We start from the raw sequence: 19477 nt of genomic DNA, 5'->3' as shown, positions 1-19477 counted from the left end.
AGTCTTAAAAATAATATTTTTTTTAAATGGCTTCAGATAATATATGTCAGTGGTAGAATACCCCTGGGTTCAATCTCCAGAACCATAAAGAAAAAAACATAGTTACATTATGGTAACACAACAAGAATATAGATGAAAAATTTTAAAGCTGTTTTACATGCTGCTCTAACACTGTTATACATTGAATCTGCTTGGTGCAACAGAAGAATAAGAAAAACACATTAAAAAAAATGCTCTGTGGAGGGGCTAGGGTTGTGGCTCAAGTGCAGAGTGCTTTGCTTAGTAAGTGTGAGGCACTGGGTTCGATCCTCAGCATCATATAAAAATAAATAAATAAAATAGAGATTGTGTCCATCTACAACTCAAAAAATAAGAAAATGCTATGTGAACAAATGTTATATAAAAAAGTCTGGCTCTTTCTACTCTATGTCCATTCTTAAGAAAACACAGCATGTCCCCCTGAAGCAGTCATCTGGGAACAAGAAATAAGCCTCAGGTCTCTTTGTCCTGCCTCCTGCCATAGGGTTAACTGATTCTCACCCTTCACATGAAGGGATACTACTACCCCAAGAGAGCCTTCTTCTCCTGATCTGAGTGGAAAGAAGCCCTTGGTGTCTCCTCAGTGATGACTCACTGAAAAAATAAGATACCTCACACCTAGTTTCACACCTTCCATCCTTCCCAGTAACATCCAGTTCTTATTCTCTCTTTCAAGGATTAGTTATAGGGAGAAGCTGCCAAGCAAAGTTCTAGGGCCTTTCCTAGGTCAGAGACATTTTTGGAAGAAGACACAGAGCTATCAGTAATAAGCCCAACCTACCCACTTTCCTTCTCTCATTGCCATCTTCTGGGCAATCTACTGGGTTCCTCTGCTCTCCTGCCATATCCCATCTTTTCCATTTCATCATCACCCTCCTCCACCTAATCTCTGTCTCCTGGCACCCACCTGCCAAGCATTCCTATCTCTAGGCTTATCCCTGAAGAAACCACTTCTACCAAAAATACAGACTAGATATTTTATGATATAAGAAATGTAATGGCCAGGTATGGTAATACTTTCCTATAACCCCAGCAACTCAGGAGGCTGAGGCAGAAGAATCAAGTTTAAAGTCAGCCTCAGCAACTTTTGAGACCCTGTCTCAAAAAATAAAAAAGAACTGGGGTTATGGCTCAGTGATTAAGGGCCTCTGGGTCAATCCCCGGTATTTAAAAAAAAAAAAAAAAAGCCTTAATTTTTAGGTAAATTATACTATTGTAGTTTGGAATTTTTTAAAAAAAAAGAGGACATATCTTTCAGAGAAACATTCTGAAATAATACAGATGAGATATTTTTGTCTAGGATTTGAGAAAAAAATAAAAGGAAAGGTGAACACAAGTGGAATATAAATGAAACAAGACTTGCCAGGAGTCAATGATCATTGCAGCTTGGTGATCAGTAAAGCAAGATTTATTTATTTAAAACAGAAAAATTTTCAAGCTGGAGATTTTGCCTACCATATGCAAGGCTCTGGATTCAATCCCCAGCACCGCAAAAATAAAATAATTTTCAAAGGATTCCTCCTGGTATGAGATCACATGACGATGTACTGCATCCAGTTTCCCATGCTATCTTGTCAATTGCACCTCCCAGTATACCTCATACTCTCTCATGCATTTCATTGTTGCTTTCTGAAAGTGTACTGTGTGCTGGCTCCTGCTGGGAACAATACCCAATACTGGCCATCACACCCAAAAGAAAATGTCCAGTCTCCCCTAACACACTTGCTCCACATATATACAGAGAGATGCTCAGCATCCTATCTTCCACTATTCCATAAATATCCACGGTATACCTACTATGTCCTGGGCAGACTCACAACCTCTGCCCTCAAAGCAGTCACAGTAGAGGAAAGAAGAGTGAACAGATTTCTGAGGCACTCAGGAGAATACTGACAAGTGCTCTAATGAACATAGGCCCAGGATGCAGGCAAACACTGCGTCAAGAACCTGATCTTGGGATGGGGATGTGGCTCAGTGGTTAAGTGCTCCTGAGTTCATTCCCCAGTACCAAAAAAAAAAAAAAAGAAAGAAAGAAAGGAAGAAAGGAAAAGAATCCAATCTTACTGGGGGGATGAGAAAGCTGCCCAAGGCAGGTTCTACCTATGCATAGCAATGTTGTCTTTTCCCCCCAAGTCCCACCTCCCCTCGATGTAAATCCTTTGATGCCTACATGACCAAATTAAATCCCACCTCTTGGAACACTCTCCCTGCCCTCCCAAGCAAGGTATCATCCAGCTGGTATCCTGTCAACTATATTAACATTCCCAAATGCCTAGAGAAACCAGCCAGGTAACATAACTGAGGATGCAAGATAGGTCCAAGACCAGAGTAAGAACCATAGGCCCTTCTAAAGTGTAGCCTGGGCTGGGATTGTGGCTCAGTGGTAGAGTGCTGGCCTAGCATGCTCGGGGCCCTGGGTTCAATCCTCAGCACCACATAAAAATAAATGAATGGAATAAAGGTATTGTGTCCAACTAAAAAAATAAATATTAAAAAATAAATAAATAAAATAAAGTGTAGCCAATGTGGCAGACTACAAATGTAGACTACTTAAAGCAAAACACACTGAAGAAGGAGGACTGTGAGTTTGAAGCCAGCCTGAGCAATGCAGTAAGACACTATCTCAAAAAATAATAATAATAAAGGAAAGCCAACTCTATATCTTATCTATAACTTTATATTATATTATATAACCCATACTACATAATTTTTATGCTGTATAATAGAATCATAGATCATCTTACATTTATTTTTCATATAAAAATTCATATAAAATCAAGAATTTTATGTGAAATCTTCAAAACAGAAAATTTGGGATAAAGTATTCATTTTTTTAGAGGGGTATGAAGTATTCCTTTTTTTATTTATTTATTTTGTAGTTGTAGATGGACAGAATGCCTTTATTTCATTTGTTTACTTTTATGTGGTGCTAAGGATCGAACCCAGTGCCTCACACATGCTAGGCAAGCGCTCTGACACTAAGCTAGAGCCCTAGCCCTTGGATGAAGTATTCTTAAAATGCTTTGTGAGCTGGATGCAATAGCACATACCTACAATCCCAGAATCTCAGGAGGCTAGGGCAGGAGGATTGCAAGTTCAAGGCAGCTTCAGCAATTTACTAGGTCCCTAAACAACTTAGCCAGACCCTGTCTCAAAAAGTAAAAAGGGCTAGGGATATTGCTCAGTGGTAGAGCATCCCTGGGATCAATACCCCGTACCAAACACTTAAAATTTTTAAAAATAAAACGCTTTGAGAGCTGAGTGCAGTGGTATATGCCTAGCTATTCAGGAGGCTGAGACATGAAGATCATTTGAGCCCAGGAATTCAAGACTAGCCTGGGCAACATAGAAAGAATTTATCAAAAATATAAATATGTGGGCTGGGGATGTGGCTCAAGCGGTAGCGCGCTTGCCTGGCATGCGTGGGGCGCTGGGTTCGATCCTCAGCACCACATAAAAATAAAATAAAGATGTTGTGTTCACCAAAAACTAAAAAATAAATATTAAAAAAATATATATATAAATATGTAAAAAATGTTCTGTAGGATAAACAAAATGTGTCTGAAGTTCAAATTAAGCCCCAGGCTGAAAGTTTATAATTGCTGCCCTATTTCATATTATTCAACACTTACCAGGTATTAGCCTTGTTTTCTTTTCATGTAAACATCTTCTTTCCTACAAGCTCCTTACAGATTTTACCCCACACAGAGGAGTAGAGCACTGAAAACCCTTGGGGTCTTCAGGGTGGGGCAGGTCCCTCTTGAACCAGGCACTTACTTCTGACTGGCCTCCATCTCTAGCAGGGCAGACAGAGCTGAGGTTTTCTTCCCAGCAGTGGGACCTGTAGACTCAAGGGAGTGTGTGGAAATGGGCCCAGTCATCTGCAAGCCTTTCATGGCAGTTCCTTTCTAAAGCAGAAAAGAAGAGATGAAGCTCAAAAGGGCTTTTGCAATAGACCCCACTCACACACCAGCATAAGCCTCTTCATCTTCAAGCCCTGGGAATTCAACTAACACAGTAGAGGAATACTGATTCTTCGTGTTCGGAAATGACAGAAGAAACTGAGGCTCAGAAAGGTTAAGTAATTTATTCCAAATTGCACTGGAGATGAAATTCAAACTTCAGCTGCCTCAATTCAAAACCAAAGCTCTTCCCAGTATAGAAGATCTCCTAAAAATGTTCCTAATCATAAGTGAGGCTGCATACAAAAGGCAGCTGATGTAGAAGGAAGATTAAAGAACTTTTGTTTTGGGTTAAAAAAAATAAAAATAAAAACATGATGATGGAACACTACCAAGCAATTAAAAAGAATGAACTACTGATTCTTAGAACAATTTGGATAAATCCCAAAGCATAATGCTAACTGAAAGAAGGCAGTCTCAAAAGGTTTCATATTATATAATTCCATTTTTGTGATATTTAGAAAAGATAAAAGAATCATGATGGTCAACAGGCCAGTGGTTGCTAGGGGATAGGGAGGCAGGAGAATATGACTAAAAACAGTAGCATAATGGAGCATTTTTTAAGTGATGAAATTATTCTATAGCTGATCATGGTGGTGGCTGCCTGAATCTATACATTTGTTAAAATTCATAGATTGTGTGCAAGTGTGTATGCCCCCCCAACATACATACATACACACACACACACACACACACACAGCCAGGTCAATTATATTGTATGTTAATTTAAACAAAACAAAACAGTTGAATCCTAGATCTGCCCTTTATTGGCAAAGTGCCTCAGATATAGCCCATAACAGTAGCCTCAGTTTTCCCATTGGGTAACAGTGTGTGATTGAAATGAAGAAACAAGGGTGCTAAAAACTCTTAAAGTGACATCAGAGTAAGAAAAGACTGTTTCTGTTAACCTCCTAAACGTCTGTATTCACCACCACATCACACAGGCAGCTGTTTCAAAACTGGGCCACTTGGAGAGTAGATAAAGGCTCTATATCCTCAGGAGAACAGCTCCAGTCATGGGACATTGCCCAATCATTGTCTGTACCCTATAACCCCCCTTCTTCACCCTACAATGGATAACAACACAGTTTGGGATTAAAAATAAACATTAGACAGCTATGAGGCTTAAAAAAAAAAAAAAAAAAACTAGCCAATGGGAGGCTCCTGAGAGATAGGAGGTGACAGATCCTGTATACCATACTAGGTACAGTCCCTAAGGAACCCCAGGAGCCCTCACCCGCATCATGCGATCTGAGCGATGCCGCCTGCGGATCCGGTTCAAACCCTCCACAAAGCGGATAAAGCCATCCAGGAGCTGCCACTCATCCTCATCAGCACGGGGTCTATCCCCATAGATGTCACAGTGGACCTCCCCCTCTGTGATGCGCTTGGTGGCAGTGACACAGGCCGGCAAAAGCAGGAAGCGGGTCCTCCAGAACTTCAGAGATTCAATTAAGCTACAGAGGATCAAGGAAAACACAAAGTAGTGGTAAGAAAAATTAGATACTCAAAGTGCTCCAAGTGATCTCTCTCTGATTGGTGTGCAAGGTTCCACCTCCCCACAGGTGTGCTGTCATCTGATGATACAGCGCATGGTTTCATTTCAGACACAAGCTCAAAAGGAAGACTACAAAACTCAGTATTATTTTAATCCCAAAGAAGTCAAAACAATTATGTGCACCCAGGCCCAACAAAGTTGTAGTTTTGCATCATCATTATCATAAATTGTACATAAAAATAAAAAATTAAACATGAGATAGCACAAAGCTACCAACCAGCCAGGTAGTCAAGAAAATATTAAGAACATGATCTGCACTGACACTTGCACCAAAGGGCACATCACCACTGAAACCAGTAATTTTGGTGGTGGTGCTAGGGATTGAACCCAGGGCCATGTGCATGCGAGGCAAGCACTCTGCCAACTGAGCTATATCCCAGCTCCCAGTATTGTTGTTGGTTTTTTTGTTTTTATTTTTTGTTGTTGTTGTTGTTTTTTAATTGTAGTAAACTACACATAATAAAATGTACCACTTCAACCAATTTTGAGTATATAAATCAGTGACAGGTGCATCCATATTGTTGTGTAACCATCTCCCTATCCACCTCATAACTATTTTTCAACCCATGCAGATGTACTTTTATTCTTCCATTTATTTCTGAAAGACATAACAGCTACCATTTTGTCATCAGAAAAAAGACAGAAACATTAAAGTATGAGTACACCCAAGCAGCAATGATGAAAAGACACTCTCAGACCTGAAATCCTCAGAGCCCGCAGAACAAATATACTGATCTAAGTAATTCCACTTGTACTCCTCTAGCCGCTCATGAGAGAATTCCACCCAACAGGAAACAAACTCTGAGTCTGAGTGTGAAGGACACAGGCTGTAGGTATAGTGGATCTGGGCAGATTCATAAGGATACCTGAAAAATAAAGAACATGCCTAGACATTCAAACGATCATTCCTCCCAATTCTTCTCTCTCTTTTCTGTCTAATGCACTTAGCACTATTCTTGGCAACCAACGCTCAAATACAGCAGCCAACTCATCTCATCCCAAGGGACTGTTACGGAAATTTCCCAGATCTTAAATTTTCCATTCTCTCTTCACATTCTTTCTTTGTTTGTTTGTTTCTTTGTTTTGCGGTGCTAGGGATTGAACCCAGGGCCTTGGGCATGCAAGGCAAGCACTCTACCAACTGAGCTATATCCCCAGCTCCCTCACATTCTTCATTTTTAATTGGTTCAATAGTAATCATGCTAAACATAAGCTGAATCAAATTTGGAAGTAAGCTATAACCTTAAAATCATCTCAGGATTATTTTAAAACAAAGAAAAGACTAACAACTCAACTTCCTTTGTTTGAACTAAGAACTATACACAATTAGCAAGCAGACATAATCCAGAACAGTAGCTAAAGACTTTAAATATCCAAGAACTCACTTGGGAAGGTATCGAGTTACTGTGATCATCTTGTCCTTCAGTGTCACTTTGTGGAAAGTTCTGCCCATACTCAACCAATACTGGTCCTCCTCCTCAGGGCGATTTCGGGACACAAGGCCTAATAGGAAAAATAATAAGACTTCCTCCAACTGGCTGAGGTTCATTCCTACAACAGGCAATTGCTTTTCATACATATACATACAGAAAAGGAGAAACAAAAGAGGCAATGCTTTCATTGAAGGGGGAGATTTATGGAAAAAGGCAGTTCTTGGTTTAAAAAAAAAAAAGGTCCAGAAATTGGCAGATTTTTCTGTTACCAAACCAACCAGCAGCCGATTAGAAACTCACAGTATTAAAAGCACCTAGATGTCAAATGCTGAGCTGATGCCTCATTCTCTAAGGGGGAAAGTTCTGGAATAATGTTAACAGGCTAAGAGACAGCTGTGAAGCAAAATGGAACTACATTTTACCCACGCATCTCAAGTCTTCACCCCAAGGGGGCCGACAACCTAGTTTACTCACTTTCATTTCTAATACTCCAAGCTTTAGTCTTAAAGGACCATTTATTTATTTGCTGCAACTTTCCTCCTCCAAACATCTTTCACACTGCTTATACTGCCTTCTCATTCTGGGCCACCATTGAAACATTTATTTATTTATTTGCTGCAACTTTCCTCCTCCAAACATCTTTCACACTGCTCATACTGCCTTCTCATCCTGGGCCACCACTGAAACATTTAAAGTCACCACCAAAAGCTACTTTCTCCAGCAGTCTGAAAAATATATTGTAAGTAGCTACATAAGTGTGTTTGTCTGTTTGTCTCACATCCTTTTTCCTCTCTCTCTCTCTCCCTCTCTCTCTCTCTATTTTATTTTTTTTATTTATTTATTTATTTATTTATTTATTTTTGGTTAATGTACTGGAGATTGAACTCAGGGGTGCTTTACCACTGAGCTATATTGCCAGATCTTTTTTTAATTTTTATTTTGAGACAGGATCTCCCTAAGTTGCCAAGGCTGACCTCAAACTGCAATTCTCCTGCCTCAGCCTCCCAAGTAACTGGGACTGTAGGCATGGGTCACCACGCCCAACTCTCACATTCTTTTATAAAAGATACAAGGAGCCAGAAGGAGCATTGCACACTTGTAGTCCCAGCTACATGGGAGACTGACACCAGAAGACTGCCTGAGCACAGTAGTTCAAAGCCAGCCTGGGCAACATGTGAGACCCCACCTCAAAAAAATAACTTCATTTAATTAAACTCAAATTTAAAAATAATATAAAAGTACCAGGAAGCCAAGGTCAAATGTTCATTCTCATATTTTCAGTAGTACTAAATAAAGTGCCATGGCCAGAATAGATATTTAAAACATCAGTTAAGGGCAGGGATGTAACTCAGAGGTAGAATACTTGCCCAGCATGTACAAGGCTCTTGGTTCAACTGCCTGTACTGAGAAAACTAAAATAACAAAAAAATTTTTTGTTGAACCAAACACAGCAAAAAGGGAAACAATGAAGAATCCAGACAACAAGAAGTATTCAAGAGAGTAAAACCTGAGCTCCTGAGAACAACAAAGCCAAGGCAAGATTCTCTTGATTTGGAAATAAAACAATGCCATCATTCAACTCTGAGACAGCCACATAATGGCAGGCAGCAGAGAAGTGGTCAGGAGAAGAGGATAGCAGAGGCTGAAAGGATCTTCACTGTGAATGGGGAAAATTCCCAGGTGATGCACAGAGAGTGGCAAACCAGCTTCACATGAGAAAGAGGCTAGACTTCGACTCAGGACACCCATGGTTATACTTCAACTCTTCCATTTGGCTGCTGTATGATCTCAAGGACCAAATCTCTACCAGTCTCATGTTCTGCAACTAGAAAGAGAACTTGCCTCATTCAGGAATTCATGCACTTATGCTACAAACACCCTGTGGGCTGCCAGGAAAAAAGTGTTATGGGGTAAGGTTCATGAGAATCTAAGAGGGTACCCTCATTCTAAATTAGATTACCCCAGTTATGCCTGTTTTTATCCTGCACAGCTCTCTGATTAAATATATATTTGTGGCTTATTAATTTAACGGCTGCCCCCCCCCAGTAAACTCTGTAATTTTCAAGGGCAAGGTCAATGCTGTTCTATTCTCTACTGGAACAGAGCATAGCTCACTTTTCATAATCAATAAACCCGTGACAGTGAGCAGCACAAGCACTATGATGGCAATGTTTCTAGTAATTACAATAATAATGAAACCATTTCTGTTTTCATAGAAATAAGAGATTAAATTTATCAAAGGAGAAAATAACCAGAAAGTGTAAAGCCAGGCCAAGTAGCTTCTGGTCAACTAGCCATGAATCAGCCAGGATCAGCACTGGACACAAGAGAATTACAGACCCATGAGGGACATCAACCAGCTATTTGAGAGAGCAGAAAGTAGACAGCCTAGATGGGGCCAATAACACAGGTGAATTCATTCCACTGTTCATGAGTTAGAGAACAGAATCCTACCCAGGGTCCTGTGAGGCCTGAATATCCTGACACCTCTGGCTGCACCTCCAGTTCACTCCCTGTGCTCCATCACACCAGCCTTCTTTTTGGTGCCTTCTACTGATAGCCCTTTGCACACATCAATCCCTCTGCCTGGCATGTTCTTCCCTTCAGCTCCCACCTTCCACTCCAAACCTACTTCTTCTAATAACCCCTGTACTACATCAGGTCTAAGCTCAAACATCACCTCCTTAAAGCTATCCCTGTGACCCTCAGACCAGATCAGGCCCCAATTAGATAGTCTCACAGGCCCTTGCTAATAACAAATAACTAATGGTTATTTTTCCCCACTGGGTTATAAAACCCCCCTCAGAGTAGAAGCTTCAAAAATACTGTTGAATGAATAAGTGAATGAAATGAATAAATTAATGAATGAATAAATTAATGAATTCACATATTTATTGACCCAAACAGCTGTATTCCAGGCACTGTCATTTCCAGTGTAGAGAATAAAAAGATGAATCCAAAATAGTCTTGGCACTCAAAAACATTAATATTCAGTAGGAATAGGAATTGAAGGCATTCAGTAAATGTCACAAGGAGCTTTCACATAAAAGCCAGAGGGAGTTCAAAGCTTCACCTACAAACAGCAGAGCCTGTACTGAGTGACCACTAAGCCCCACTAACAGTTCCACACTTCTGGATTATCTAGCCAGAGGAGCATCAGTGGAGCCAAAGATGATCTGATGTTGGACACTGGCTAATTAGAGGAATGGAGATTTAATTAGTAATAGTGAAGAAGCAAGAAACTAAAAACCTTCATTGATTGTTTCAGAAAGTGATTACTGCTTTATGATTCCAAACACTCATACTTAATTCCTTCTGCTAGACTTAGATTAGAAGAACTCCACAGTCTGACCCTTATTCAATTAGTGTTACCAACTTTTTTGTCACTTCTTAGCCTCTGTCACTCAGAAATGATCCATTCTTGCTTCAAGTCACTAAGCTTCAATACTAAAGAACAGAAAGAAGAACCCAAGATAGGAAAAAACAACAAGCGTAAACTTGAGGTTTAGTAGCATCTCAGAAGCTGCAGTGTGACATGTACTCTTCTAAAAATATCCATTTCTGGGTTTAGAAAATTCACTATATACTTTAACAGCTCAATATTAGCTCAGCTGCCTGCTATTCCTAGGTATTCTCAAAGCTAGGCTATACCACTCCTAGGCTTGATCATACCTTCTTCATTAAAAGGAGAGTATAACTGCTGAACCAGAAGTCTCCTGTCAATCAACTACCACCTGCAATGCTACCACCATTGCTGCTGCCTCTGATTCCACTGATGCCAGCCAAGATCGCCTAGAGGTCTTCTTTCCAGGTGCTGCTGACACAGAAGAGACCACTGCCCTGGATGCAACTGAAACCTACACTGCTGCTGACCCCCAGATATCACCTGGTGACGCTGCCCCCACAGCTGCAGTTGCAGCTGCCGCTGCAGCCGTCACTACTGTTGACCCACTGCCTGCTACCAACAACCACTGCCAGTACCGCTGCTACCAGAGCCTAGAGGACTGCTTTGGAAAGACTCCAGGTTTGGTTGCATGTGGATACACCCATTTTGGAACACCAGCCAGGGCCTGGGGCCTAGGTATCCACAGGTTTACTACCATAACAGCCTCTGTCTGGGGACTCAGCTGTGACCTGCAGGTCCAATGTGGGGATGCCTGCAGGTTTGGAAGAGCCTGGGAGCTTCCTGCTGAGAGTGCTGGTGGCCCTTGTCTTGCTGCTGCATCTCAGGGTTGCTCCTTTGCATGAGTGTATCCCTGGTGGTTTCTCTGAAAGTAGGAGCAGCTCTGAGATCTTGGGACAGCGTGGCCAATCCTGAAGTATCTGAAGCCCAGATCGGTGGGACAGAGACTGGATTTTTGAGGGCTGATGTGGGTTTGGTGATCCCAAGAGACGTCAGAGACAGGACTGAGAAACTGTTGAACACTAACAGAGACAGTTTGACTTGCCAGCAAGATTTATTTTATATTATTTTTTGATTCACTAATCTCTCTACCATATTTGGAACAGGATGTTTTTTATGCATTAAGGTGTGGAGGACAATGACACATGAATGGTGTTTTGCATTTTTGTTATATTCTTATGTCTTCAATTTTTTCTCTTTGTTCGTATTCTTCCTCTCTCTTCTATTTTCTGTGATTTATTTTCCAACTTTTCTCTAACCAATAGCCAATCTCTGTCAGCTCTTCTTCCACTCTTCCTGTGAATTTTTACTTCAAGCCTCTCTCTTCCTCCCTCGCAAATATTGCATACTATACCACCTCTGTTCTCTCATCCACCATTTGAAATCGTAAATCATTTTAATAAATATTCTATAGTTAGTTACTGAACTCATCATTTTGGTTTAATGTGAGAAAGCAGTAGACACCTTAGTGAGAGCTATTAGGTTAAGGCTATATATTGTGTACACTGGGTGCTGTTGATATTGGTCTTACCAGTAAAGGTAAAGCACTGGAAACCTTCAGGAACACTACAGGTCTACAGAGTAGAACTTATCCTGCCTTAGATCCATAGTTTTAGATGGGAAAACACACTAACAACATGAAAAAACAAGGGAATAAAGCGTCCAAACAAACCAAGATGCTTCAACAACAGAAGCCACTGATAACACAGTAGAAGAAATGTCCAAGAAGGAGTTTAGATTGTATACAGTTAAATTGATACGTGAAGTAAAAAAACCACTTCAATAAAGAGTTAGAGATAGTGTAAAAAACAAACAGAAATCCTCAAAATAAAGGAATCAGTAAACCAAGTTATAAATTCAATAGAAAAAGGATCACCAACAGATTAGACCACTTGGAAGACAGAACCTCAGACAATGAAAACAAAATATATAATCTTGAAAGTAGAGTTGAACATGTGGAAAAGATGGTTAAAAAAAAAAAAAAAAAAAAAAAAACATAAACAGAACATCCAAGAATTATGGGGGGATAACATGAAAAGACCAATTTAAGAGTTATCAGAATAGATGAAGGAGCAGAGATACAAACCAAAGGAATGCACAATCTTTTCAATGATTTAATAGCAGAAAATTTCCCAAATCTGAAGATTGGAATGGAAAATCAAATACAAGAGGCCTACAGGACCCCAAATGTACAAAATTACAGCAGACCCACACTAAGACATATTATAATGAAAATGACTAACAGAGAATAAAGATAAAAATCTTGGAGGCTGTGAGAGAAAAAAAATATCAAATTACATATAGGGAAAAAACCAATTCCTATCTTAACTGATTTGTCAGTCCAGACCCTCAAAACTAGGAGGCCCTAGAGTAATATATTTCAACCTCTGAAAGAAAACAGATGCCAACCAAGAATTTTATATCCAGCAAAATTAAGTTTCAGATTTGAAGATGAAATTAAAACATTCCATTATAACAAAAATTAAAAGAATTCACAACTAGAAAGCCTACCCTATAGAGCATACTCAACAAAACATTCCATGAGGATGAAGTTAAAAAAAAAAAAAAAAAGTGAAAACCAGCAAAGGGAGGATCTACACTAAATTGACATTCAACCAAATGAGAAACTAGGACAAATCAAAAACCTGAAATAAATCAAAATGACAGGGAATACAAATCATATCTCAGTAATAACCTTGAATATTAATGGCCTAAAGTCATCAATCAAAAGACAGAGAGGCAGACTGGATTAAAAAGCAAGACCTAACAATATGCTGTCTTCAAGATACTCACCTCATGGGCAAAGACATCCACAGGCTGAAGGTGAAAGGATAGGAAAAAACTTATCACTCATATAGATTGAGTAAACAAGCAAGGGTTTCCATTCTCATTTCAGATAAAGTAGACTTCAAACCAAAGTTAATCAGAAATGACAAGAAGGACATTTCACATACTTCTTAAGGGAAGTATATATAAGCAGGACATAACAATTATAAATATTTATGCCCCAAACAATGGAGCATCTATGAACATCAAACAAACCTTTCTCAACTTCAATAGTCAAATAGACCACAATACAATGATACTGGGTGACTTTAAGACACCTCTCTAACTACTGGACAGATCTTCCAAACAAAAACTAAATGAGGAAACTACAGAACTAAATAATATAATCAATAATTTAGACTTAACAGACATATATAGAATATTTCTTTCATCAATGAGCAAATATATTGTCTTCTCAACAGTACATGGCTTCTTCTCCCAAAGAGACCATATCTTATGCCACAAAGCAACTCTTAGCAAATACAAAAAAAATAGAGATACTACCCTGCATTCAATTAGACAATAATGGGATGAAATTAGAAATCAATGATAAAATTAAAAATACAAGCTACTGTATCAAATGAAGACTAAATAATACACTATTGAATGATGAATGGATACTAGAAGAAATCAAGGGCAAAATTTTAAAAAATCCTTAGAGGTAAATGAGAACTCTGCTACAACATATCAAAATCTCTGGGACACTATGAAGGCAGTACTAAGAGGAAAGTTTATTGCATTGAGTGCATTCATTAAAAGAATAAAAAGTCAAAAAATAAATGACCTAACACTACATCTCAAAGCCCTAGAAAAAGAAGAATAAATCAATACCAAAAGCAGTAGAAGACAGGAAATAATTAAAATCAGAACTGAAATTAATGAAATTGAAACAAAATGAAACAATTCAAAAAACTGACAAAACAAAAGTTGGTTCTTTCAAAAAACAAATAAAATAGATAAACCCCTGGCCATGCTAATGAAGAGAAAAAGCGAGAAAACTCAAATTACTAAAATACAAGATGAAGAAGGAAATAGCACAATGGACACGTCTGAAATACAGAAGATAATTAGAAACTATTTTTGAAAATTTATACTAATAAAATAGAAAATATTGAAGACATTGAAAAATTTCTAGAGACATAAAGCCTACCCAAACTGAATGAGGAGGTCATACATGATTTAAACAGATCAATTTCAATTAATGAAAAGAAAACGCCATCAAAAGCCTACCAACAAAGAAAAGCCCAGGTCCAGATGGATTCTCAGCCGAGTTCTATAAGACTCTCAAAAAAAAATTAACACCAATACTCCTCAAAGTATTCCAAGAAATAGAAAAGAAGGGAATCCTTCTAAACTCATTCTATGAGGCTAACATCATCCTGATACCAAAACCAGACAAAGACACATCAAGGAAAGAAAACTTCAGACCAATATCCCTGATGAACATAGATGCAAAAATTCTCAATAAATTCTGGCAAATTGCATACAAAAACATATTAAAAAGATAGTGCACCACTATCAAGTAGGATTCATCCCAGGGATGCAGGGTTGGTTCAACATACAGAAATCAATAAACGTAATTCATCATATTAATAGATGTAAAAAGAAGAATCATATGATCATCTCAATAGATGCAGAAAAAGCATTTGAAAAAATACAGCACACCTTCATGTTCAAATCACTTGGAAGACTTAGTAGGAACATACTTCAACACTGTAAAAGCTATATATGCTGAACCCCAAGCCAGCATCATTCTAAATGGAGAGAAATTGAACGCATTCCCACTAAAAACTGGAAAAAGACAAGGATGTCCTCTTTTACCACTTCTATTCAACATCATCCTTGAAACTCTAGCCAGAACAATTAGACAGATAAAGGAAATTAAAGGGATACAAATAGGTAAAAAAGAACTCAAACTATCACTATTTGCTAACAACATGATTTTCTATCTAGAAGATCCAAAAAATTCCACCAGAAAACTTCTAGAACTAATAAATGAATTCAGTAAAGTAGCAGGATATAAAATCAACACCCATAAATCAAACACATTCCTATACATCAGCAATGAATCCACTGAAAGAAAAATTAGGAAACTATTCCATTCATAATAGCCCCCCCCCCAAAAAAAATCCTGGGAATCATTCTAACAAAAGAGGTGAAACACCTCTATAATGAAAACTATAGGGCTGGGGATGTGGCTCAAGCGGTAGCGCGCTCGCCTGGCATGCGTGTGGCCCGGGTTCGATCCTCAGCACCACATACAAACAAAGATGTTGTGCCTGCCGAAAACTAAAAAAAATAAATAAATAAATAAATATTTTAAAAGAAAACTATAGAACACTAAGGAAAGAAACTGAAGAAAACCTCAGAAGATGGAAAGATCTCCCATGCTCCTGGATAGGCAGAATTAACATTGTCAAAAAGGCCATACTACCAAAAGCGTTATACAGATTTAATGCAATTTCTATTAAAAACCCAATGACATTCTTCATAGAAACAGAAAAAGCAATCATGAAATTTATTTGGAAAAATAAGAGACCAGAATAGCTAAAGCATCCTTAGCAAGAAGAGTGAAGCAGGAGGCATCACAATACCAGACCTTAAACAATACTACAAACCTACAGTAACAAAAACAGCATGGTATTGACAACAAAACAGACTTGTAAACCAATGGTACAGAAGAGAGGACACAGAGACAAACCTACATAAATACAGTTATCTCATACCAAACAAGGGTGCCAAAAATATTCACTGGAGAAAAGATAGCCTACTCAACAAATGGTGCTGGTAAAACTGGAAATCCATATGTAGCAAAATGAAATAAAACCTCTCTCTCTCACCCTGCACAAAAATCAACTCAAAGTGGATCAAAGACTTAGGCACAGAACAGAGACCCTGTGCCTAATAGAAGAAAAAATAGGCCCAAATCTTCACCATGTCAAACTAGGATCTGACTTCCTTAACAAGACTCTTATCAAGAATCAATAAATGGGATAGATTCAAATTAAAAAGTTTCTTCTCAGCAAAGGAAATAATAATGTGAGGAGACAGCCTACAGATTGGGAGAAAATCTTTACCACATGCACCTCCAATAAAGCATTAATCTCTAAAATATATAAATAATTCAAAAATCTTAACACCAAAACAACAAATAACCCAATCAATAAATGGGCTAAGAACTGAACAGACACTTCACAGATGAAGAAACACAATTGATCAACAAATATATGAAAAAGTGTTCAACATCTCTAGCAATTAGAGAAATGCAAATCAAAACTACTCTAAGATTTCATCTCACTCCAGTCAGAACGGCAATCATAAAGAATACAGGCAAGGGGCTGGGGCTGTGGCTCAAGTGGTAGCACGCTCACCTGGCATGCGTGCGACCCGGGTTCGATCCTCAGCACCACATACAAACAAAGATGTTGTGAATTAAAAAATATTCTCTCTCTCTCTCTCTCTCTTTAAAAAAAAAAAGAATACAGGCAACAATAAATGTTGGTGAAGATGCAGTGAAAAAAGTACACTCATACATTGTTGGTGGGACTGCAAAATGGTGCAGCCAATACAGAAAGCAGTATGAAGATTCCTCAGAAACCTGGGAATGAGACCACCATTTGACCCAGCTATTCCACTCCTTGGTTTATACCCAAAGGACTTAAAATGAGCATATTATAGTGACACATTCACATCGATGATTATAGCAGCTCAATTCACAATAGCTAGACTATGGAACCAACCTAGGTGTCCCTCAAGAGATGAATGCATAAAAAAAGGTGGTATATATACTCATTGGAATATTAGTCAGCTTTAAAGAAGAGTAAAATTATGGCATTTGCCAGTAAATGATTGGAGTTGGAGAATATCACACTAAGCGAAATAAGCCAATCCCACAAAACCAAAGGCCGAATGTTTTCTCTAATATGCAGATGCTAAATCACAATAAGGCAGGGGACACTACGGAAGAATAGTGTTACCTTAGATTAGGTAGAGGGAAGTGATGGGAAGGAAGGGGAGGGGATGTGGGAATAGGAAAGATAGTAAAATGAAACAGACAAATGAAACTATATGTATATATGTGACTACATGACCAATATGATCCCATAACATGTACACTCAGAAAAATGAGAAATTATATACAATCTATATATCAAATGTATATCAAATGTATATCAAAATGCATAAATGCATTCTACTGTCATGTATAACTAATTAAACTAATTAAAACAAAATATTTTTTAAAATGGAGAGTATAAAGAAAATGTTTAAGATACATTTGCACTTAATGTAACTATTACTCAAAGTAAAAGTGACAAAGAAAAACTTTGTGCTGAAAATAATTCCTAAATGTATTTGTTCCCTACCATCATGAAAAACAACTCCTACAAACTTAGTTGAAAAGAAAAAAGGAGTGCACTCACCTCGACTATAGAGTGGGCTACTGCTCAATGGGGGTGGAACAGCAGGGTTGGGTTTCTGTGCCTTGGGCTGCACTATGATTTGGTAACCCTGCATGAGGCGCTGGCAAATGAACTCTTCAAACACCTGTTGGGCTGTCATCTGCACACCATCTTCATCCCTCCTAAAAAAAAAAAACAGATGATTGTGCACATGGATATATGTGTTTGGCCTTGGGAAGTGACACTTAAGAGTTCATAGTGTGAAGTCCTTTACTTCATCCCAGACAACCATTATATGGCATTTCATAAAATTATCAATTTGTAAATCAGTCTGGGAGAAATGATAAGTTCAAAGGCATGGAAAAAGAAGGCAAGTAATAATCAATGCCCAAATGAGTAACCTTAGAAAAGAAGAAGAGATTTAGTGTGCCCAAAATAATTGCAAAAGAAAATTTGAAATCAAAGAGGAGAAATTGTTAATGTCAACAGAACTTGAAAGAAATGAACAGTTCTTGCATCACAAAATCTCCTAAATATAAAAGAATACAGATTTAAAAGTTCAATATTATGATGCATTTGTTTGTACATAATCAGAACCCTCATAAACAAAGCTGAGCTTTTTTTTTTTTTAATCATGCTAGACATTGAACCCAGGACCTGTGTGTGCTAGGCAAGCACTCTACCACTGAGTCACTTAGTTATACTCCAAGGACTCTGAATACCTTTTTCTGAACCAACCTGTCCATGTCTGCTTCCGGCAGGAGATCATAGCAGCCTTCCGTATAGTCATTCTGCAGGCCCTGGCGGTCGGGGAAGTAGTCGGTGGTGAGGGGGAGGCATGCCGGAGTAGTGAGAGACTTCCAGTCCACTCCAACTGTGCAACAGAAGCCTGGCACTACAGGGGGAGCAGACAGTGTCAGAACTGCCTCGCATAACAGGGTAAAAAGGTATGTGTGGTCACCATGGCAGGTTTGGGATATGGGGGAAGGAGAGGGAACAAGGGTGAGAAAACAGTTCATTGTAAAAGGTAATAAAATTGCCAGGATAGGGAAGGAGAAGAGGAAAGGGTGGGGGAGGGAGAAAGAGAAAAGAGAGAAACAGATTTTGTTAGACAATGCAGTGCACATGCTTCTCCAATCCCATCATGCAAGTGGGATTCGCAGCTGATATATTATATTTTCTGCTGAACATGAGCTACAGCCACAATACCAGTGAGGTTACTGCAGGGCAGGCAGGATTACATGTCCAAGCAAATCAATTTTCTGAGAGCAGATGAGAGGCTCAGGCTGGAGCCCCTCTGGAGGACTGCAGAGTGGCTAAGTGGGAAAGGAAGACAGCTGAGCCTGATTTGACAGCAAAACAGCATACAGTCACAGAAATAAGTTATACTTTTGAGAACTGCAAAAGATCCAAAAGGGCAGGAGAAAAATATAAGGGAGGATGTCTGGGAAAGTTTTGAGGCTGGAACTTTAAGAGACAGAGTTAGACAATCCAGAAAAAAAAGCTGCAATAAGCAGAGTGGGCCAACCACATGGGTCTGTCTGGAATTGTCTGCTCTTCAGTTAAAGCAAGATTTCTCAATCTTGGAAACATTGACACTTCAAACAGCTAATTCTGGGCTGAGGAGGGCTATCCTCAGCATTGTAGAGTGTTACGCAGCATCACTGAACACTATACACTAGGTGCCACTGGCTCCCTCTAGTGGTGAAACCCAGAAATGTCTGCAGATAGTGCTACAAGTTCCCTGATACTGCCCATTTGAGAATCACTGAGGGGAAGTAATTAAGTGGTGCTTTGGTTTGGATGTGGTTTGTTTCCCAAGGATTTGGTTTTTTTTTTTTTTTTTTTTTTTTTGG

General features: G+C 38.8%; 1 protein-coding gene across 8 annotated transcripts in view; it reads right to left on the bottom strand.

Annotated features, from left to right (window-relative positions):
- Nucleotides 1–19477, bottom strand: part of Depdc5 (DEP domain containing 5, GATOR1 subcomplex subunit) — a 134850-nt gene that overhangs the window by 46604 nt on the left and 68769 nt on the right. For 5 of the 8 annotated variants that reach the window (XM_048798292.1, XM_048798285.1, XM_048798289.1 and 2 more), the window contains 6 exons: nt 18360–18543; nt 17643–17803; nt 6945–7062; nt 6258–6425; nt 5239–5458; nt 3817–3947 (listed from right to left, as the gene is read on the bottom strand). In XM_048798292.1, the coding sequence (XP_048654249.1) occupies nt 3817–3947; nt 5239–5458; nt 6258–6425; nt 6945–7062; nt 17643–17803; nt 18360–18543 (982 nt within the window). The remainder of the gene's footprint in view (nt 1–3816; nt 3948–5238; nt 5459–6257; nt 6426–6944; nt 7063–17642; nt 17804–18359; nt 18544–19477) is intronic. The other 3 variants (XM_048798286.1, XM_048798291.1, XM_048798290.1) reach the window with 1 other exon arrangement.

The sequence above is a fragment of the Marmota marmota genome, unplaced genomic scaffold, assembly GCF_001458135.2.
Source record: "Marmota marmota marmota unplaced genomic scaffold, marMar, whole genome shotgun sequence".
Lineage (NCBI taxonomy): Eukaryota > Metazoa > Chordata > Mammalia > Rodentia > Sciuridae > Marmota > Marmota marmota.
The sequence above is the reverse complement of the archived record's forward strand: the minus strand, read 5'-3'. Positions and strand labels throughout refer to the sequence as shown.